The sequence below is a fragment of the Homalodisca vitripennis genome, chromosome 1 (assembly GCF_021130785.1).
Source record: "Homalodisca vitripennis isolate AUS2020 chromosome 1, UT_GWSS_2.1, whole genome shotgun sequence".
NCBI classification, from domain to species: domain Eukaryota; kingdom Metazoa; phylum Arthropoda; class Insecta; order Hemiptera; family Cicadellidae; genus Homalodisca; species Homalodisca vitripennis.
In genome coordinates this window covers 47202684-47226448 of record NC_060207.1, presented here as the reverse complement: position 1 = coordinate 47226448, position 23765 = coordinate 47202684, and the positions used below count along the sequence as shown (strand labels likewise).

At 31.0% G+C, this 23765-nt stretch overlaps 2 protein-coding genes across 5 annotated transcripts in view; one reads left to right on the top strand and one right to left on the bottom strand.

The window, feature by feature from the left end:
* The window catches only part of LOC124360772 (transmembrane protein 68), a 39783-nt gene extending 37711 nt beyond the window's left edge, over positions 1-2072 (top strand). Inside the window, exon 7 of the mRNA XM_046814656.1 lies at positions 1405-2072. Coding sequence (XP_046670612.1) covers positions 1405-1518 — 114 coding nt within the window. The 3' untranslated portion in view covers positions 1519-2072. The remainder of the gene's footprint in view (positions 1-1404) is intronic.
* Positions 2073-13013: 10941 nt separating this feature from the next.
* Positions 13014-23765, bottom strand: part of LOC124360715 (inactive dipeptidyl peptidase 10-like) — a 247872-nt gene continuing 237120 nt past the window's right edge. For all 4 annotated transcript variants that reach the window (XM_046814555.1, XM_046814572.1, XM_046814563.1 and 1 more), the window contains 4 exons: positions 23061-23255; positions 22818-22978; positions 21544-21755; positions 13014-21090 (listed from right to left, as the gene is read on the bottom strand). In XM_046814555.1, coding sequence (XP_046670511.1) covers positions 20941-21090; positions 21544-21755; positions 22818-22978; positions 23061-23255 — 718 coding nt within the window. In that variant the 3' untranslated portion in view covers positions 13014-20940. The remainder of the gene's footprint in view (positions 21091-21543; positions 21756-22817; positions 22979-23060; positions 23256-23765) is intronic.

Here is a 23765-nt window from a genome sequence, read left to right as displayed (position 1 = left end):
AGGACATCAATATAATATACCTTGTTGACTGCCTTCATGAACAATGCAATCCTGATGAAAGAAAACTGAGCATTGATTCGAATTTCTTGTTTTTTGTGGCTATTGCTCTTTACAAGTCTTCCACTGTGAAAATTGAGCTATGGTTTAAGGGTTGTAATGATAAACTCATCATCATTCACCATCTCATCACTAGCAATAGCTTTTTTAAACATATCCCGGTCCAAAATAAATCCAGATTGGCTTGTCCGATTTCAATGCAGAAAATATTGTGATTATCCGTTAAAACAAATTTTGCAGAGACATGGTTCATTTTAAGAAGTCAGGATCAACGGTCTCTGTTGATTGCTGCACAATCAGGTTCAATGTTTGCAGAATTTCTGGCCGTTGTAGGTCTGCCAGATCGTGGGTTACTACTCTCCGGCAAAATTGGTCATCTTTGAATCGCATAAACTCTTTTATTCGAGTATTGCATATTGTCTCTGAAGTAGAACTCTGACAAAATTTAATGCAAAGTCCTTATTCAAGATGGTCAGTCATAGTAAAATATATGTACAAGCAAATATTGTAGTTAGTAGTATATGAAGTAGAGTTTTGAGAATCATTGACTGGGCAGAGCGTAGAGAATGCTAGGCAATGGTCTCAGAAGAGTCCCCTCTGAACCCCCATAACTGATCTATCGGTTACGTAACAATCGGCCACAAAGGGAGGTTGAATACATTTCAGGAAACAGCTACTTCTAGTGTTAAAAAATTGTGCCTGTTTTCAATTTTATATGTCGAGTTTCATAAAACTAGAAGGTTTTAGTAATATATTTTTAAATAATCAGTGCATTCAGTAAAGATTTTATTAGTGCATCAAACTTAGTAAAAGTTTCAAAATTTTTATTACAAAAGAAATATTAGAGTTTTAATTGAGATATTAGATTAGATTTTGATAGAAATATGATGAGAAATTATATACTGTATTGACCAAGTATAAACATTTCAACACCTAAAGTAGTGTTACATATTTATATAACAAAAAATGAAAAAAAAAACAAAAATCAAATAAGAGAGTCAAATTCAAAACTTTTGAATCTTAAATGTGATTTCTAATTCATTAAAGTTTATTGATGAAGGTTATGTGAAGGAATAACAGATTTCAGACATTTGACATCATTAATGCTCCAAAAATAGAAATATTAATAGGAAACATCATTATTAGACAAAGAGAAATTTGTGTTCATGTCAATCTCTTATGTATTTTTTAAATTCAAGTTATCACCAGCCAAAACTCTATTGGCATTTTAGATAAAAATATTAAGAAAGTAGAAATTGACTGAGATATTCTTTGGACTATTCACGTCTGTTTCTTTCATTTTTTGGTAATAATGTGACTCTGTGATTAAATTACATTTGTTGGCAGGTGGCAAGTGCCTTAGAGGAGTTGATTGCGAGCAACCAGCGGGTTCCCGGCAGTATAATGAGAGCTCTCCTGGAGAGGATCTACGAGCCAACAAGTAGTGTTAAAAATCAATGATTGAAAATTGTATGAATTCAATATTTTTACCTGTATTTATATCACTATTGTGTCTTTGTTGTTATTGTTTCTGTATTATTGAAGCTTGCATTGTATAGGAGTCGGAAAATAGTGTAAACAACTCTTGAATGACTGTTACACTGGTTTTATTAATTTGTGATATACTATCAAAATGCTATACATTCATATCAAAACAGTATTAGATGGAGAGTCGATATATTTTTAGAATTAATCAGAGCATGTTAGAACTAGTTTTGAAACATTGTTATTTTATGTCGTAGGTAATTTTGTACTCTGTACAAAGAAATATTTTTATTGATTTAAGATATAATTACCTGTTTTCTATCAAATTTGAATTGGATTTATAATAAATTGGAATCGTATAGACCATATAGTGGAAAGAGTTTTTTAAACTTTATGTTTTAGGTTAAAGAAGTTTATCTAACTCCAAACATTTAAAATTTGTGTACATACAGTGCCCAGTTTGAGGTGTAATGCATCAGAACAGTGTCCCAGTACATTGTAAAACAATAAAGACTTAGTTTGGCCCGGAATCCTTCTTCTGCACCTCAGAAATGCATTAAAATATGGTATTGACACCTCTTATTTTCCAAATTTTCTGGGAGACTTTCGGACCTTGTTTTTGTCTGTGAGAATATTGCTTATCCCTCAGCCTACAGGGAGATTACAGTCCCACTTCTACTATATATATATGAAATATACAATATTTTGTTACAAATATAATGTGCAAATAATTAATTATACACACAAAATATGTATATAAATTTTGACTGTGCAAATTTCCTGCACATCTCTTATTCTCAAGCAAATGGTTATACAATGTTTCCAGGTAATCTTGTATTGTTTTCTTCTTTTGTAATGATATTTTGAAATTTTTTATTGTAATCTATTGGCATAATTAATTAATAATTTTAAATACTGATAAGCAAGTAGAGCATTTATTGGTGTTGAATCAAATAGTAAAATTGACAAAGTATTTAGTCATTATCAATTAAAATAAGATAATGAAGTAATGTACAATTGTTATTGACCAAGTTTTTATTGTTGACTAAAACCATGGGCTGGTGCTAAAACAATGATGTCTGAGTTTGTATTTAATATATAACAACAAAAGGAAATAGAAAATAAAGAAATCTATCATATTTATTTTATAGCTTAATATGAAGAAAACTGCAATTTTCTATTTTATCTGTCAATACTCAGCCATTTCTTGAATTAACCATAAAGTTTGTTCTTGATAAAGGAAAGGCGGCTAACACAATGTGATATTCAGTTGATTCTTGCATCAGACTGAAATTAATCTTATTTCAGTGTGCAAGCTGTTCAGCAGGGGAACTCTTCTTGCACTTCAAAAGCTTCCAATTGTAAAGTGGCAGTGATTAAAATAGTCTTTCCGGCTTATTCGGAAGAAGGAGGTAGATTTTGTGGCAGCTGAAATATTAATCATTTGTTTTTCATAGTATTTACATTACTCAGTATCCCAAAAACCATTTGAGATACAAAAAAGGTTTATTGTAAATGTGTAGGAAATATTATAAGCATTCCAGAAAATACTTTTTTTTTAGGTTCATAAATAACGGAGTTGTGAATTTTTTTAGTTTGAGCAGCTGCCATATTGAAACAAAATGGTGTACCAAGCTGGTCAATGAATTTAGGCGAAATATTTATAAAACCATTGTTTATACCAAGTTTCATCTTGTTTGGGCATTATTTTTACGGACGTTATGGTTCCCACAAGCGTTATATAAACTTTGGAACAGGAAATGGTTTTTGGCCTTGGGGGAAGGTCATGTTTGGGGAAGCTGTACAGAACTTTTCAGTGGTGCTACGATGAGGACAATTGCAATAGGCTGATGTTGTATACAAAATCTACCTAAAATGATAACTTTGAAATATTTAAATAATTTTAGTATTGTATTTATGAGATATTTTTCACACCAATGTATTTACTTTAATCAGTTTTAAATTCTACCTGCAGCGACACAGTAGCTGATCATGTGTTATTTTTCATACAGTATCTGTGATAGTGAATGTATTATATTCAACCTGTATAGACTTAGTACACAATTTTAAAACTTGGCTATCAAATGACACATTGAATAACATACTGTCAGTTGTGGTAGTATAATTTGTAATGCAATTTTTAAAGTTATTACTGTATTAAGGTTTGTTTTTTTAATGTAAATTATCTTCTTTATGCAATTATGTTTCTAGAGCATAGTTTATGAATGGATGAATGAATGAACAATAATATCTTAAGTAAATACTTCATGACTGAAAATTGCTCACAACAGAATAATCCTAATAAAATAGTGAGTACAATCCCTGACTATTAAAGGTTAACCCTGGAAAGAGAAAGAAAAAAAAAATAAGCAAAATGTCATAAGTTCCACAACAGCCCATCTCATGCTATTGCTCTAACTATGAATGAAAATATGATTAACTGTAGTAAATTTTGTATTAGGATTTTACTGTGGAGAGCCAGTTTTTATATAATATTCTTTTCCCTTTTCACTTAAGACAAGAACCTGAAGATATCTCCTATTGCACTTCGTTCTATAAGGACCTTTGTGCTGATGACAGGATATTCATGATGGGTAAAATTTAGGTAAAATTTAGGGCTATTTCTGTCATCTTACATCCACTGGGCACTATAACTTTGCCCAGGGAACTTATTGAAGGAAAGACTAGCACTGTTCCTGGCTCTTCCAATCAAAGTGAGCAGTAGACGATACTTCTTCAATGTTTGCTCTTGGAAAATCTAATACTATGGGAGTCCAACCTACTTCAACAGTCATCTTCCACAGTAGACTATAGTCCTATCGATCAACTCTTTACCCCAATATTTCGACATTTGGGGTTAGTGATGTGACACTCCTGGACATAGATGGGGTTGCCCAGATTTAAGTGACACATCGGTTTTTGCTGTAGCCAACCCCACGCCCCCCCCAGCGGGAGAAGCCCAGTGTTACCCAGTATTAGATGAAATGTGTTACCAATCAGAAGTAAACTCTTCTTGGAGTCAAAAGATGCTTAGGTGGAACTCCTTATTTCAGTTTTAGACTGTGAAAGCAGTTTTGGCACAATGTGACAGGAAATTTAGAAGGTAGTTAAAGTATTCTGTAGCCTAGTGATAAAACTGTGGCCTCTAATCGAGAGGTTACATGTTCTTTTCCTGGAGAAGTCAATAAAAATTTGCTTATGGGTTTAAACCAATATGCCTTAACGTTAAAAATAAAAATAAACGTTAAAAATTAATTTAATATGCTATTGGCATAAAAACTTAATAAAATGCTACAGTATTTTCAGTAGTACAGAAAATTGGATAAAAAGTTGTGTGACTGTGATAACCTCATCTTGTGGTAAATCAACTCTAAAATGATGACCTGTGAGTAAAGGTTTGGCAAAACATGAATCCTCAGTTTTAATCAATTGAGACATTCCAATTAAGGAATCATTGTAAGTAAAAACAAGTATTGTTTTTAACAATGTAAAGGAGTTCTAAACAAATTTTTCATATGATACTGCTTCATTTTGTTGTTTTACCAACTGTTGTGGCTTACCACATTTACCTCAGGAGTAGGGTTTATCATGGTTAAGTCATGTATAAAATAAAACACTACATATACATTGCAAAATTACTATTTTTACAATATTAAAATAAATCTGTTTTGAGAAACATAACTAATAATTAAGTCCTACTACCATTTTCAACTAAATAGCACTTTGAAAAAGTGTGTTACTATAAAACATAATATCACTTGAAAGAGAAAATAAAACAATACAATCATAAAAAAGTTTTTATTAATATGTTAAAAACTGTAAAAGTAATGTTAAATATTTTAGAAAGCTAACACGTCCTTAATTTTTTGTGTTGTTTAACACAAAATCTAAAACAGTTGATTAACCTTACAATGTTGTTATTAAATATTTTAATTCGTATTTGTTCATTCTGATTGCGTATATACCAACAGATTTATAATATGTTAAAAAATGATAATGGTAAATTTTGTCTGAGAATATCTGTATATAGGATGTTGGCAATTCCCACTAGTTATTCAAACGTCCGTTTTTATGGAAGTTGGAATAGAAAAAAGTTCAGGTAAACTCTTATTGCTAGTTATGGGCTGATTTAATTAGCATCACAGTTTATTCGGTCGTAGGCCGATCTAATCATAATTGACTCGAAGTCAGACTGATTTCCTCTGCTTGTGCATTCAGACCAAGAAACACCACCGGCAGATTATATCGGCTTTGCATATTTTTCTTTACTATGTGGTTATTTTTTACCTATAAATGTAAAATTTATACCAAAACATAGAGGTAGATACTGAAGAACTAATTCCAACAGCTAGAATAGCTCCAATGATTCCAGTACAAAGTAATATTTTAGGCCATTGTAGAGGAATAAAAGTCTAAGTTTGTTTTCTATTTAGTGAAAATACTTGCTGTGTGATATGCCCTATGAGAATTTTAAAAATGGAAATAAGCATGTATCAAGTAGGTATTATTTCAGTACTTATGGTTAAGAGATCAGAGGGTAAGCAAAGTTATTGAAACTGCCTCTTATTATGGGGCACTTTTGGTTCAAATGAATTATATTTTGTGTCACCACAGTTGAGTTTACCTTCTTGCCATCATCAAGAAAATATAGTGCAGTTTGTTTTTTTACCCTGATCAAGAGTATATATATGAGTGAAAGACCTAACTTCCCAATGTGCCTTACTCTTTAGCAGACCAATATTGGTGCTAAATTTCTCCACTGTATGTCAAATGGTTCTCAAGAATGTGCAAACACAGACACCAAGACCTTTTCAAACCTTTTCTCAATGTGCTAATAATATTTATCATTACTGTAATTCCCTAAAATAAATTAACTAATAAAACGTGGGCCACCCAGCTTGCTGTGTTGGCTTTATGTTTAGTATTAGTTCTTCAAAGGTACGATTATTTGTAAATATGATACAGTACACTGTATGTCCTTGCTTTCCAATCTGTGTTCACCATATCATCCTATTTTCGTTCAGTCTAAGAATTTATATATATATATATATATATATATATATATATTTATTGCCCCTCAATAGTTTTCTGCCATGCTTCATGCCACCTTGTGTATAGTACTAGTTTGTTTCCTCAAATTGTAATCACAGTACCGCATAGGAGGGGCTCCCCTCCGGCAGGGGGTTGTGGTGGGAAGTGGGTCCAACACCTACTTGTATCTGTTTATCAGCTGTGTGGATCGTGTCTCGCTTGCACAGTTTTGTTTACACTGCAGCTAATTTACCTGCTCTATAACTATATTGTATTTTTGTGTCATACCTATACAAGTGTTGCAGTCTAAGCGTAAAATATTAATTGAACAGATTAATGTAGCCATAGACGTAACCAAGGAGCTTGCATTTTGTTGTGAGGTTAGCAGCGCAGTGGCAGTGGCCAATAGATATGTGTCGTTTGGTTTTGACCTGTTCAATTCGAACGGATCAGTCAAGTGAACGAGTCGTTGAATGTTTCGTTCACTTTTTCCTGCCAACTGAATAAATTTGATATTTTATCCAAATTATATATATTATTTTTAATGATTGTTAAAACGTATAATATCATAATTAAGTTCATTTAAAAACTCTTATCCATGAAAAATAGCTTAACATCATTTGGAACTAACGAATACTATAAATTTTATGCGTTAGGTTACAATAGTCTCCAAAATTGTTCAGTTGTTCCTTTCGTTCACTGCTAACCTATTAAGAATAAAACCGTAATCGTATAACTTAATGGGGGGAGTGAGGAGTCTGGGTTATTTATAAAAATAAATTTTCAAACAATTTATAAAATATTTTTGAAAATATATTTTCAAACAAGCAATGTATCTGTTTAATTTTTATTAATTTATTTAAAACATTTGTAAGGGAATAACCTTACTTATGATAAATCAAAGGCATATCAATCAACCAAGTCCATTGATTATAAGTATTAACATGTAAAATATTTAGTAATGTATCAATTACAACTTGTATCAATTACATTTTGTATCAGTTTTAATAGATTTATTTATATTTACTAGATTCCTGATACAATACATTTATTGTTATATATCTATCCATTCACTGTATGATATGCTGTTTCTTCCTGTATTTGAACACTTTTTTACAAGTGGATCCTTTCGTTCACTCCATTCAGCCGTTCATTCGTTCAACACAATGACCGGTATAGCACGCTCTAGTGGGAAGGATCAGTAACTCTGTATTGATCGGTTCAACTGAACGAATCGCAGCAGTGAACGAGACCGACTGAGTCGGATCAATTACATGATCCGATAGTGTGAATGCCGAGCAGTGGTTGAGATACTGAGAGAGGGCAGCATCACAGCATTGTGGGGGGGGGGGGGTATTTACCCTACCCTGTGTGAACTCAAATCACCCAGGGTTTTTTTTGTAAACGGTCTATCTATAGTCATATTATAGTGTCTAAACCCACTGTTTTGTTAATTGTAAATATGTCATCCCACAATGTCAAAGGAATCTAATTTTGCGTATTCAAAGTAAGCTGAACTTTGAATTCATAATTGTTGTCATGAAATTTAGATAATATTACTGTCATAACTATTTGCAGCAAACTATGAGGGATATTATTTTGTTCATGCAAATCGCAAATTTAACTTTGGTGTTTTTGTTGCCAAGTGTTGTTGATTGTTTGTCAATTTGTTATACTTTCTTAACCTTATGTCTAAAGTGTGTACACATAAAGAAAATGACAGGTTCTAATTCTAGGAATGTTTATTAATTTGAATGTTTATAACTTGTGTGGTGCCAAATACCTGAAATTCAATTATTCCTTTAAATCATCCATTGTCAATGATAACTCTAATCCTCAGAGCGCTGTTTATAAATGTCCTTACTTTTTCCTAATGTGCAATTCACTTTAAAATAATTAATGTTAATTTACAAAAAGTCCTATTTGATTAAGGATTTCTAAAGTTTATATAGGAAGTAAAATAAAAATAAATTTTAAAAGATCTTTTAATACATATATTTTGCAAATATATGTATATATTTTATATATATATATATATATATATATATATATATATATATTTATTACAAAAAACCTGAATTTACCAATTTATTGAAACAGTCACCATAATTTAAAAGAAACTAAATTGAAATCCCAATCCCTCAAGAATCATACTGTCATCTCTACACGGAATAAGTCGTCAAACGCTCCAGTGTAGAGAGCAAAACAACGTTTGGTTGCTATAACCAGTTTCGAATTGATGACAGATGATCGAGAACAACGAATAAAGCACAGCTGTTGTCTGATGTTCAGTTATCATTCTAACACATTTTATCACCAGTTTGCATAACTACAGTTCGTGATAGAGAATACAAAATTGTGACATTTCCTGTCATATGCATGTGAAGTCTTTCTTACTAAGCGAGATTTCCCGTAGTAAGCATGGAAAAGGTTAAACAAAGAATAGTTTTACAAAAATACTAAAAACAATGATGTTGTATCCTCTTACTAAAAATATTTTGTTATCAAAATGTAGAAAAAAAATCAATCACACAAACAATTTACAAAACATTTTATCTTTAAAAGTTATACATTTAATCTGGATAAAAATGTTTGTCTTTAAATCGAAATAATCATCATTACACAACACTCTAACTTACATAGGAGGCTTGTATATTATAGCATGGTTCTCAAAAGGTTAAGATCAGTTTTGACATCGAGTTTTGTGGCACAAAGACCAATCTTGAATTTGAAGTGTTTTTCTTATTTATTTACTTTCAGTCATAAAATCTCACAAGATGTCTTGTTTTTGATATTGGTTTTGCAAACAAAAATCTATATTTATCTACAAGTTATCTTAGTAAAATGACATTACAAATAAATAAAGAGACTTGGATGTAAGTACCTAAAAAAGTAGTTTTTAGGTTTATATTGATTGATATGCAGAATTTTGTTTTTATAAATTTAATAACTATACATTTCTAAACCATCTCATACATTTTATACAACCTTTATATACTGCAATAATAAAATGTATAATTTAATTTTAATACTCAAGTATTTTAAAATGATGAATGGTGGGTTGAATCCAAGAAACTCGTCAATTTCACATCAATAAAATTATTATATTAACAAAAAGTCTGTTCACCCATATTTATTTAGCAATAGCATTATGTTTTGTATATATTGTAATTAATGTAATTGTTCTTAAGTGTTTGAACATGTATTGTCATTATAGTAATTGTTCATTATTGCTAATGGCTTAACTGTTGTTGTATTGCAGTGTTAATGATCTCAGAGCAAGTGTTCTGGTGCCAGTGTATGAGTAATAACTCAGCACCACAGGTTTACAATATTTGTTAATGTTTAGTTTTGATCAGGGTTAGGCAAAACATTCCATGTCAACTAAGTAATTAGAAAAAATATGTATTAGTTTTTAAATGTGTGGCCATTTATTTAGATTTGTGTTTATGATTATTGTACTTTGTACTTAAGTGTTTTGAAAGTGTATGATTTTTGTTGTTTTTTATTTTGTTAACTGTAGTAAATCAGAACAAATATGTAGTGCTATTATCTAGTATTTAACAATTTACATGTAAATATATACTGAATATGAAAATAAATTTATTTGTATGTTATTAGAAGTATTGTTTGATTCATGACTTCCTTTCAAATTTATCAGCTCTAATATGGTGTGGAAGTGGAAGCAGACTCTTAAATGATGTGGAACGACACAAACATTTTCTGCCTCTGGGTACTGAAGCATCCGAAGAAGTTGACCAACTAGCCAGAAAAAGATCTACTACACTCCTAAAAGGACCTGAAAGGTGATGTGGATTTAGCATTCTTTAACCTTTTCAGGAGATATTATTTTTGTGTAGAACATAATTTTTTCATTACCATTTAATTGGTAGGCAACTTATAAAAACTAAACTAAACATAGAAATTTGGTTGATATTCAGAAAAATATTTTATTCAATTAAAAATACAAATTCCACTAAGTTTAAGGGCAATAAGCCTATTTTTATTTAAAAAATACAAATTTGTCGAGTACCCAAACATTTAAATTCTATAATACATAAAAATATCTTCATTTAATATTATAACTGTTCAAGTTTGGGATACACTCTATATAATAGTTGTAATTTTATGTTACAATGATAATTTCTAATTACTGATTAGTGAGATATAACTTTTTAGTGTAATCTATTGACGTTTTACCTTTTTATGTTTTACTTTTAGGTCAAAATTCTTTTGGTAAGATACTCTTATTGCCAAAATTCTGGTTGATTATTTTAGGTTGCTCTAGGGACTAATAGACATACTATAAGGTTCAAAGGCCATTAAAATTATACCATTAAAATCGAAGAACACAATGAGAATAACTTTGACGTTTGTCTGCAGTTATCAAGCCTTTTTCGGTCTTGGTGATCCAGAATACCCCTCCTCCAATGGGATGATTGACCCTTAGTTTTTACCGATTGATTGACATCTATGAACCGATGTTTTGTCACCTGTTATAACATGTTTCAGTAATTCTACATTGTCATTGACTTTATTTAGTTAATTCCTGAGCAACATCCATTCTTCGCTGCTTTTGTTCAATTTTGGGAAAACATTTTACTGCCACACGTTTCACACCCAAAACATTTAAAAAGTTCATGGCATTAACTAATTGAAATGCTAATATCAACAACAACTTCTCTGATCATAATACGGTGATCGTTCACAACCATTTCTTCCACTTTTTTCATATTTTCACTGGTTGTTGAAGTGCTGGGGCGTCCAGAGCGTTCGTCATCTTCAATGTTCTTCACAACCATCTTTGAAACATATCTTTGTTTTACTCATAGCAGACTCATCATAGGGCTTTTTTTAACATTTCCCACACTTTGTTACACTTTTTTCACACAACATTATTTTATACAAATTTTTTATCCATTCTTTTTAACAAACAAAAATTGCCCAGTTCATAGAACACGTCTAACCCTCACAGCTGCTACTGAAAAAGTAAACCATGAATGCAGCTAGAAATTGTATTATAGTTCAGGAACATGATTACTAACATAATGAAAAATATCTTGCCAATTGGACTCTCCAAACCCATGAAGCTTAAACATTACTGTTACTTTTTGGACACACCTTGTATGTTATAGTTTATGGTTTCGTCAAAAAAGTGGTGTAGTGCCCAGAACTTATACAAGAAAGAGAGCAATGTACCACTGTACTGTGTTCTCTGTGTGGATGCCATTTACTGAAAGGATTCTATTCCACATTATTGAGTTTGAGACATTACTAAAAGAATATACATTTTAGTTTTCCTTTCTATTTGTAAAGACTGAAATTTTCAAAGAGGCAATCCACTAATGTTCTGGGTAGTTGCTCAGTTTATATAAAAAACAAGGCTTACGGTTGCTATAATCATAATGATAATGTTAACTCTTATCATAGATCTAGTTAAGCACAAGGCTGACAAAATAGAAGTATAATAAGAAAATAAGAAAAACATATTTTCAAGTTCTTCAGATTTTTCAAAGGATCTGTTACTTGAGTTAGACTGATTGATTAGTTTGAGTTTACTCCATCAAAGCAATTCATATACACAGTTACAAAAGTGAGTGTAAAGTTATCCTCGGATATAGCCTAATCCCCACATAGGCATCATAAGTGGTTATAGGAGTTCACCAGTCTGCACTAAAGTTACACTTGAAATCTTTATACAATGGAAATAAATAAATAAATAGGTTACCTAAAATTAAAAAAACATAAAAGCAAGGTAAACACTAGTACAGATATCTATTTTTATTGGATCAAATACTCCTATTGAAACCATTTCTTTTCTTCTGAATCCAACTTTATCAGAAGTTGGCTATTTCCCAAAAATAGACTGGAAAAGTTCCAAATATTTGTATACTTTTAAAGTTTATAACTGGTAATATTTGTTACAATTCCAATAACTTTATCTTCTTAATCAGATTGTAGAAAATATCCTGCAACAGTCTATGTTCCAGGAATAACAATCTATAATTCCCTGTTTATCAGGAAACATGGAGACTTTCAGAATACCAAAATTAACACTGGTGCTATTTAGGGGCAGTGTGCATCATTAAGAAAAGATTAAATAATTTACAAAAGAATTAATGTAACAATGCAGACACTTCCTAACTGTAAAGAAAGTCAATAATAGGGGAACAAATAAAACAAATTCATCTATAATATGATAATTATTTTTTTAACTAATTTTTATAATATACAGTATTTAAAATTTTAAAAATTCTGCCTAACAATATAGTAATGTATTTTTACAAAGTATACAGTTAGTATTGTAAGAATGTACATAGGTGAAGAATGGACAAACTGTACAACATAAACTAAGGAAACATAATGTCCATTAACAAATCTAACTTACTGCCCAACGAGTGAATATTACAAATTATAAGCAATATTGTTATAGTAGTTTGAAATGAAATATGATCAATATAAATGTATAATTTAAAACACAAGTTTCTCATATATTACGTTTCTGGTCACTGAAGGGTTTTCTATGTATTTAGATATTTTTGTGGTAATTAGTAAATATATGGGATTAAACATTTTTATGATTTTCAGGTTTAGTTTTGCCACTTCTCCAATTGCCTTATTTGATTGTTCATCTTAAAAGTATATAAACTTAAAACTCAGTAAGATAAGTTAAAACATATTTATAACAGAATACTTAGGTAAATATTGTAAATAATCACTTGTAATTGCTGATAAATACAGACAGTAATGGGTCAAGAATATCTATAGAGTGGTTGCATATCTGTTATGTAGTTTGGAACTCTGCTAATTTTTCCTCATAATCAGAACTAGACAACTGTTTTACATGTAGGCCACGGAAACACCTGATTGATCGCCATCCACCTCCTGTTGCCAAGAGCCTACATGTTCTTTTTTGCATAATTATGTTTCCTGTTAGTTCTGTTTACTTTTTTATGTGTTTTTTCTTAACTTTATTGGTGAGGCCATTCCATCACCTCACTAAAAAAATAACAATAAAAAAATTTAAAAAAAAACTTTGGAAACCTTTGTAAGACGTAATTAACAATATTGGTTAGTTTAACAAAGGTAGTACCCCAATTTAAAGTAATTAAATAAAAACCTGTGGCTATTTACTGCAAATATACTACTTACTTTGCTGTTCCTCAATCTATCAACCCCTCTCTCCCTGGTATCACTTTGACCTCTCTTTTCTAGGATCACTTCACAACTCTGTATTACTCTTTGTTTACTGGGGGATAAATTTGGAACCAATACTCTCTCACCTCTTCTAGAGTCAGCAGATCAAATTCTAATACAATTCACTTGAATTTAGTGTTTTTGTTGCTATTAACTAACATTAGCTACTCTTGGTGGCTGAACGGCTAGCATCTCGAGTTTATTACTCCATGGATCTGTGCTCAAATCCTGGTTTGGGTACTGCATTTTTGTGTGCAATAATCCAATGACTCCTTAACGTATCTCAGCCTAGTCTGAAGTAATGTGATGAACAGTTCTAGGCTAGGGATTAAAAATACAAAAAAATTATTAACAAACATTGACTAATCTCCCTGTTTGTGACAAATTATGAGATCGTTGAGTAAAAACAGCAGTGGACTTATGGTTTTGCTAAATTCTAAATAATGTAAAATCTTGTATACTGTGTGAAATTCCATCCTTCTCCACACATTATTATCAAAAGGATAGAGTGGACATCATATGACACAAGATGATTGATTCCAATAAACTCTAGGTTCAACCATATTGTTAAAATTCAATGTTCAGAAAGTTTACCTGCAGTAGCTTGCCACAAGACCCAAACCCTGAGAAGATTGCAAGGTGTACTACACTCACATCAGTTTATAACTCATGTTAAGTAACCTCAGGATTTATTTTTACACTTGAATTAGGTACTTGCCCCTATCAAATCATCTAACAGTTATTACAATCTGATGGTGAAATGTTTTGAAGACTTAGTACATCGTCATCAGACATCTGCCATGAAAATTGAAATTGCTTAACACACATTCAAGTAAACTCACACTGGTGTTTGTTGTGTGTTCAACATTGAGTTTAAAACTGCATTTAACAGTTTTAGTTCTTTGACAAGGCTGTTTCTTCTCCATGGCTAATTTTGGTCTGATGATAAAATTTGAGCTTTTGAAACATGTCACCATAATAAGATTGTAAAGCTTAACAATGTGATAACTCATGTAGTATAGTAAATAAGCTGTTAGCATGAGTTATATACATTGTAAGATTATGTGTTTAACTATGCAAGTTAATCCACATTAATCCTAATCCTCCTGATCAGGATGTTACGTGTTGATAATAGCATGTACTGTTATTTCAAATTTCTGCAGAATGATGTATAAGTACATTAGTGATTGTTTGGTGGAACAAGTACTTTGTTTAAATTCCATCAGTTTTTTCAAGTTAATGGGAGTGAATTGCAAGACTAAATTGAGGTAAAAATCATTAAATTTCAGCTGATGTATTTTTCTAATTTTTTAAGAATTTCTTTGAGTTCTATAATTTTTTTATATTTCTGAATTAAGAAGGTTAAAACTATTAACAGTTGTTTGAATTCCGTTTACTCAAAATGTATTACTTGAAAATAATAAATTATTACTTCATGATGTCAGATGAAACTTGTAACTGGGCAGTTCTGGTACAACATTTTCTTAATCGGTTAACCCAAATTAAGTTACTCGTTAGGCAGTAAGTTAATACTGGTAACTAATATACAAATAATATTACACAAATATATTCAGGTATTGTCATCAACTACTTTAGATTGAAAAATAAGAATGGTATGTATGATCAGAACCAAGTTATATATTCTAATGCTTTGAGGTATTCTACAGTTTCTACTTTAAAGTATTATTTAAGTATCTAATTAATATTGAAAGACTTAGTGTATGTACTAAAATTTAAAGTATAATTAAATTGTTATCTTAATTAAACTTTTGAAAATAAAAATACGCATTTACATTTTATTTAAACTTGTGTTTACAACATTATAAAATTGTTGTATTAGCAATATTATATGTTTTAAAATACTATTATTTTACAAAATTGTAGAGTTTAATTTTTGTTAACTTACCACATCTGATTTTCCTTAAGATAAAATATATACTCAAATATCAACATTGTTATGTGTAATTTTACAAATATCAATAATAGAGCTTCTTTTACCTTATTATTCATTCTTTTCCTTTAAAAAAAATAATTTTAAAAGTTTTCATAAAGTTTGTATGTTTTTGCATTTGGTTTATTTAGTTGTTTAATTTGAAACATTGTAAGTAGAATGATTTTATTCTTAAAGATAAAATACAAAACAAAGTTAATACTTGCTATATTGTCATGATATTTAGTGAGGAACACCATTAACCATTCCTCCTATATGAACATGTCAATACTGACTGCGGTAGAGTGAAATATGAACCCCAAAGTCAGACTTGCATAGCTGGGCAAGTCTTTGCGTTCAACTATCGATAAATCTTAAAATGTGAAGGATATTGTTTTTGTCCTAAGGGAGGTTAAGATTAAGACTGCGACTTGAGAAAAATTCCCTAAGTTCTATCTAATATATTCCTAATGTAAGTTAAACTTGAGATATTATTTAATATTTTTAAATGCTAAGACAATAAATATACATACACAATATTATGGCTCTGTTCACCTTAGGTTCTGCATTTGTATTAAAGAAATCAATCTATTAAAACTTAAAAATTATATAATAACAGTAAAAATCAAATTGTTATTAATGTTCGATTTTTAATTTGGGCTGTTGAACATTCTGATAGTTGATCTATTCAAACCATAGTTCAATTGTAATTACACACATCTTTAACTTCCTGTTTCTCTATTTTTTTCTTCTCGCCCATCCTTTTTTTTGGATACAAGCTAACTTTGCCTTTGTTCCAATCTCTATATTAATAAGCAGATTAAAATAAAATGCAACTACAATAATCTTTATTATTATTTTTAATAATACACAAATTAATTGAGATATATGTTGATAAATAGTCCTGCAAATATTTCAGTAACAAAAGTAAATTAATTGTGTAAAAGCTAATATTTTTTTACAGCAGAAATTGGAATATTATGATTTTATAACCCTATAGTTACCAGTTGTCCTCAGTATCTTGAGATGTAAATTTATACAAATTTTTGAATGAGGACAATGGATCTATGTCTTAAACAAATGCAGAGCCTAAAGGAAGAGAGAGTGGTCCGTCAACAGAACTGTACTAAAGGAAGGAATAAGGAAGTCTATGCTATTCGTAGATCTAATAATTACTTCTGTCCAAGATTGACGATGCATATCAATAAAGCTCTGAGCAAGTCAGGTGTTGAGCCATATCTTTTATTGATGTTATAGCTTTGTCATTTTGAGCCATTAATCAGCCTATTTTACTTTAAACTGTTATGTATACAACAATAAAATTCATATATTGTTATAAACATTTTGGATTAATATCTGACAGAACTGTTTTAATTAATGTGTTTTCTATATGAAATCAAATCATTAACATGACAATTCTTGCGGAGGTAGCAAATCAGTGGATTAATAGTAAATTTGGAAATTTATCAGTGCTTTCTTAAGTAAAGTGCAATGCTATTCAGTAATCTTATCTCCATAATATAAAGTAAACTACAAATCGCAACTTAAAATGTATGTACAATATGTATAAGTTTACAAGTAAAATGGACCACTCTTTATTAATTGTTTAAGAACTAGTATCATCTGAATGCAGAGTAACTGTTTGTCTTTGTTAATGTTTTTTGTTGTTAGTTGATGGCTGTATTTTGTGGTTGCTAACATTATTGTATAATCCCAATTCATGGAAGGTCACTGAACTTTATGAGTACTATTTTAAAGTACATGTTTTTTGTGCAAAGTATTCATAACCATCAGTAAAAATCTCTACAAATGTCTTCTGTATAACATTAAGTTTTAAACATCAATGAATTTAGTTTCTTATAAAATTTTAAAATAATATTGGGCAAACATAGCTTATTGTAATGATATCATACTTTTATGAGAGCTGAACAGATACTAAACTATACTAAACTATGTTTCAATCTAGCGGTTGAATTAGAAGATTATATTTAAGTAGCTCACAATAAAGCTCAGGATAGTGTATGTCTGGTTACATCAATGGAAAGATTGTTCGGCCATTTTGTTCCGCAATACAGGTACAAAATGCACAATATCACTAAGAAGTCCCAGTTACTGTAATGTATATACCATATAAGTTACATTTCAATAACCATAAGGCTTAGAGAAATTCTTTGTTAACTTTATCCAATTGATGGTGAAAAATTTATCAGTAAAAGTGCTGTTGCAATGTTGTTGAAATGGACAAGCTAGTATCCACATGAAGAACACAGTCATTGGAAATATCTATTGTTAATGTTAACATTGATGAAAACAGATAAGATTATCGGAGAAAGTCATTGAAGTTTTCGAGCTCTCTTACAAACACTGCAGACAGTTTTGTGTCAAGTGGTAATTTAGGGGACTGTACTTGCAAGTTTTGTTGAAGTTGGATTCCAAAATGTCTCTGATAATTGTAAAAACAAGACAATTGTGTGTGTATTTCACTTTTATATAACACATTTTATATGAAAGTCGTTTATCAGTATAAAAAAAGAAGTTTACAAAATACTAGTGTCTCTGTTATACATAAAAATTGTTTATCAGTATTGTTTGAATAGATAAAAATTGTTTGAAAATTTTCTTGTCTCAAAAAACATTTACAAAAAACAGCAAATGAACTAGTTCTCAAACTACCAGTATTGAAAGTAGAAGTTAAAATAAAGAAATTTGTTCAAAATGGTGTCTGATGTATAGGTCAAAAATTACAATTCACTCTTAAAATTACATAATTTTCAATATTCTACTATACAATCTATGTCTATCACACTTTTTAACAATTGAAAATAATATTTCTAGTCTAAATCTACAGATTGTAAATGATAACTCTAAAAAGTAAGCATTGGAAGCATAGAGAGACTAGTAATGCACCAGGAGTCCACGTGAATATACAGTGATCAAACTTGGACCCATTATTTTAGTGTTTCTGCCACTCTTTCTGAATCTGCACACCTTATATTCATCACTTAAACAATGGTAACGTCTTTATTAATCGATTTCAATTTTAAAATATTGTCTTTGTGTTGTTATGTATGAATACTATTTGACCAAACTTTTGAAATACTTTCTAATATGATTCTCAAAATTTATTTTATAATTGTTATAGTTTAAGGTGAGAATGAAATAGACTACTTCCCTGTTATTTATATACTTAATGGTTCTGCAGCCTGTGTACTCGCAATTTATTTTAATGTACGGCAGTATTCTGTATAATCGTTAAAACTAATGCTTAGTTTGTTCGTTAATATTTTCAAACATTAATTCGAAATAGTCATTATAGAGTTAGTACTTCAATAAATTGCATAAACACTACAGCTTACAGAAACTCTAAAATCAATTAGACTGTTGTAATGAAATTACTTTGAAATAAGGACTGTATAATTACAATATAGTACCGTACTTGAGTTTGTTTACTCTTTTCAGTATATGAAGTTTAGCCAAAACCTCAGTATGTTATAAAACAGTGAGGTAATTACATTTTAAAATTTATCATTATAAGAATTAAATTGTAAACTCCAATCAGAAAGTGAAAACTTATACTAGTATGCCATTCAGAACAATGTCTCCATAACCATACCGTAACCAGCACAGCATGTAACGGGTACACTTTATATACACATGTGTTTCATAAAAACTCAACTACAAAAATAAATTTAACTTTGATGAAATACGAGAAACAGTTTTAACACTATGTGATAAACAAATGTACAAAACATACACTGTATAATATCAGGTGGTAACATTTGTCTAAGCCATTCTTCCAACCAAATTTGTAAGTACGAACTTGAAAGCGTGTTTAACCAGGCATATAAAATATTATTCAGTAAAAAAAGCCATTTAACTACTGTTTTTGCCACTCTGTCTGTGGACTCATACCATCAGCTTAGCTTCAATTCCATGAATAATAACAATCCAATTAGTATGAACCCTCTCCTGTTTTAACCATATATCTAATCTCTGATAAAATAATCTGTAAATTTCTTCAGTTTTAGGAAAATTTGGCTAAAATCTATGTAAAATTTGATACATCATACATATGTTCATCATTTTTGATCAAGTTTAAAATGTTAAATGTTGTATGAATTTAGGAAGTTTTCTGTGGTTTACCAAGAATGCAATATTTCTTAAAGTGAATTTTATATAATAGATGGATAATGGATATATCTTTGTTAGTGTGTCTGTGTCAGTAAGGTACAACAATAGTGTAGAAAAATACATTTAATCTATCCAAATTTAATAACTTGTTGAGTATACAGAAATTTTGAACATTTGAATTTGTCACATTAACATAAATGTGTGTAAAAATAGCTGAAAGCAAATGATTTATTGATTCCTTGAAGATATTAATGTATTGATGTAAGTCATGGTCAAATATGAGACTAGTGATTTGTAGAATGAATATGTAATCTTGTTACTTATCTAAGGTAGGATCCTTACAAAGAAGCATTAATTCATAGCTCACTGACATTCAGTTTAACGTCCAATCACTTAGGTGTTGCTCTGATTGACGCAACTGACTATTGATTGTCACCCTGTCTCAGGTTCGATTTACCTCCCTTGTTGACCTAGACACACCAGATTTCTGTTGTAGTGACCTTGTGGACTGAAAGTGACATGTGGATATATATGTAAGTATGTACTTGTACAATATATGGCGTTAGATGTCAAATACTTAAAAGAAATACGCAAATTTTGTTTATTCACCACTAACTTATATAGAATCAGACCTTGCCACCTAAAATCTCTCAACACTTGGCCTCCACGTAGCCAATGTGTGGTATGTCACTTGCACCAGTGTTATGAGGTATCTGTGTCAGGAGAGGGTTGTTTAGTATTTGATTTATGTTTTTTTTAATAACACCAAATTTAAAAGTATGAAACACTACATAATATTTCTGGAAAACCAATTTGCATGATGCTCCATTACAGTTTTGAATCCAGATATCAAACTAACCTCAGGATATACTAGATCACAGCTATTTATGATAACATTTCATGCGGCATTAGAAATAGCATTTTATGCAATACAACAGTCTTATACCGAACATAAAAAATATAAATGTGCATGTAGAAAGAGTTTAACGAAACCGATGCTGAGACTTATTATACAGTTAGAAGGATTACTAAATTCCTTCCGACATTGAAACTTAATTTGTTTAATATCACAAGACAAGTGTGCAGCACTGTTCCAGCCCACAAGGACATTATGGCTCCATGAAAGTACCTCCGTTGCGTAGCCCAGCCTTCAGGTCGGGGGGTACCTGCTTTCTGAAGCAGTCATCAAGAAAGTTGGCCATTGACTTGTAAAGGTGTTTCTTAACCCCACTGAGACTGTGACTCTCATCAGGATAGATCTGTGAAAGGTAAAAGTTGTATAAATATATGGAAGAAGAATGTGTCATGCTCTAGAAGAAAATTGCATTAACTTTTAATTGTACAATATAATTTACTTTAGAAAGCTGACTTTTTCAACATGATAAAAAAAGTGCTGGGTAGAATATTTTTAGGTAAGTGAATAAAATAACAAAATCCATAGTAACTTTTCATTCCTCTACAATACATCTACAAAAACTCCGTTTACCTGGCCCATGAGATGAGCCTTATTATTTAAATATTGATAGTCAATTTGTAGAGACAACCGTGCTGAGGGAACTCATTACTTTTTGTTGATCATTGATAAATCTATCTTACTCAGCTTGGAAGCACTTTGACATGCCTAACTGGTAGTAGTTGGTCTGTTGATTACTGAGGTACACCAACTATTCTCTCTATTTAAGAAACTAATTATGAATCATTTGATGACAGACCTGCTGCCTGTAGATTATGCCCGCCTGTGAGAGTGCCCGTGCTAGCTCCATGGACTGCTGCAGGTGTACGTTGTCATCAGCGGTTCCGTGGACCAAGTAGAACATCTTGTCCTTGAACCCTTCCACCTGTTTGCTAAGGTCAGCGTCCTGGTATCCCTTATAGTTGCCAGATAGTGTCGGCATGCCCATGTATCTCTCTGTGTATGCTGAATCTGAAACAGTAGAATATTGCTGCTGATACACAGACTACTTTACATTTCCGAATGATAAAGATGTGTTTATACATTTTATACCTTTAACACTTAACTTCTAACATTCTTGCAGTAACTAAAAATTGTCAGACAAGTTTTGCTCAGTTTACCCAGTTTAAGATACTCAGTCTTTAAATCATTGCGTAAAGTTATACAACCTGATAAGAAGTATTTGTAACTAAGCAAAGGACCCTTATTTTACTTTATAAACCACATGGGGTTTGCTTGACAGAAATACAATGCTGTAGTAGATAGGTCTGTGCAGAAAAAGTTTCAAAAAATATACTAAATCGTTTTTTAAGTTGAAAATCTCTTCAATACATCTCCTCATTTGATGCATTAAATTTAAATATATTTTTTTGTTAATGTCATTGCAGTTTAAAAATGATTGAATCTTACTGTAATGAATGTATTATTACTGTTTCTGTTATCTGCTGATAAATAAGCACACAACCTGAGAATGTTTCAGAGTGACAACAGATTTAAGCATTAAGTGATATATCTTCTAATAGAACATGACAAAAGGCACTAGTCTCATACTATAATTTGTAAGTCCAAATCAATTGAATAGAATAGTTTTTTACTGAATAAGCCAAAGGCAAGCGCAATCGCCAATACAATTTGAAATAACATGTTGATATTAAAGTCTTAGAAAATTGGTTTTGTGTTGAAAATATTCATCAAAGTTTTTTGTTTTGGAAGTCTGACACACAATAAAGTTCTTCTTCTAACAGAATATTTTTCAACTTGTTTTTATAACTCACATGCCTTCCACCAAATAATTACAATGAACAATTAAATAAATATAAAGTAAAAAACAAGAAATCTTCTGATTACTAAAAAAATCCAACAGATTGTGTTTAATCTGACATGTTACAAGCCCAGAACATTGATAAAGTGTGTGGTTACCATACAAACGCCATGAGGTAACTAGTGCCACTAAGATTCTACAATGGAAGACATCTTGATTGTGTTTAATCTGACATGTTACAAGCCCAGAACATTGATAAAGTGTGTGGTTACCATACAACCGCCATGAGGTAACTGGTGCCACTGAGATTCCACAATGGAAGACATCTTGATTGGGTGTTGACAGGAGTTTAGCTGACACAAAGCCTCCGTAGCTCCAACCCCACACTGCCACCCGACGCTTGTCGATGAAGTGGAGATTATCCCTGAGGTATCTATAGTGGAAAAAAATCATTATTGTTTGGTTTTAGCTATTAAAATGTTGTATTTGAGATGTGAAATTTTAAGAAAACTCACTCAGTGACTTCGAGTTGATCAGCGACTTCAACCGTGCCGAGCCGGTGATAAACCTGGTGCAGCAGTAGGTAGCCCTGGCCAGCAGAGCCACGTCCATCGATCTGAGCGATGATCAGGTCTCGGTTGGATGCCAGGTACGTGTTCCAGTCCACCTTCCAGCGGTCTGTCACCAGTTGTGATCCAGGTCCTCCATACCTATAGTCAAAGAGAAGTATTTTATTTCCAATAAAAATCATGAATTGGACATTTGAGGATTACATTTTAAGGCTCTTTTCCTCTATAAATAAAGCTCATGAGGAATTCATATTGTTTCTTTTAATGTAACTTTTTGCTATTATAATAATAAGAAAGAGTAAAATGATTCTCAAAGTATATATATATAATATTTTATTGGCTTAGTGAGATTAGTTATTTCCTTCTGGACTAATGAGCAGTGGCTGGTACATTGTGTTTTGGGTGTTCCAAACAAAACCAAATCGTACAATGTTTTTAAAAATAGGCACTTGAAAAGTGAATTGTCACATTTCTTTGAGAGCTAAATAAAATCCCATCAGCTATATCAAGAGATCATTATGGCCAGGGAGTGGGAAGTCAGGGAGGGACTTCAGTATACCAGGTAACATTGGTTAGTGGGATTTCTGAGATATCTCCCCAGTAACAGTTTAAAATTTAAGTGTAAAAGGTAGATTTAAAGTTGTTTAAAAC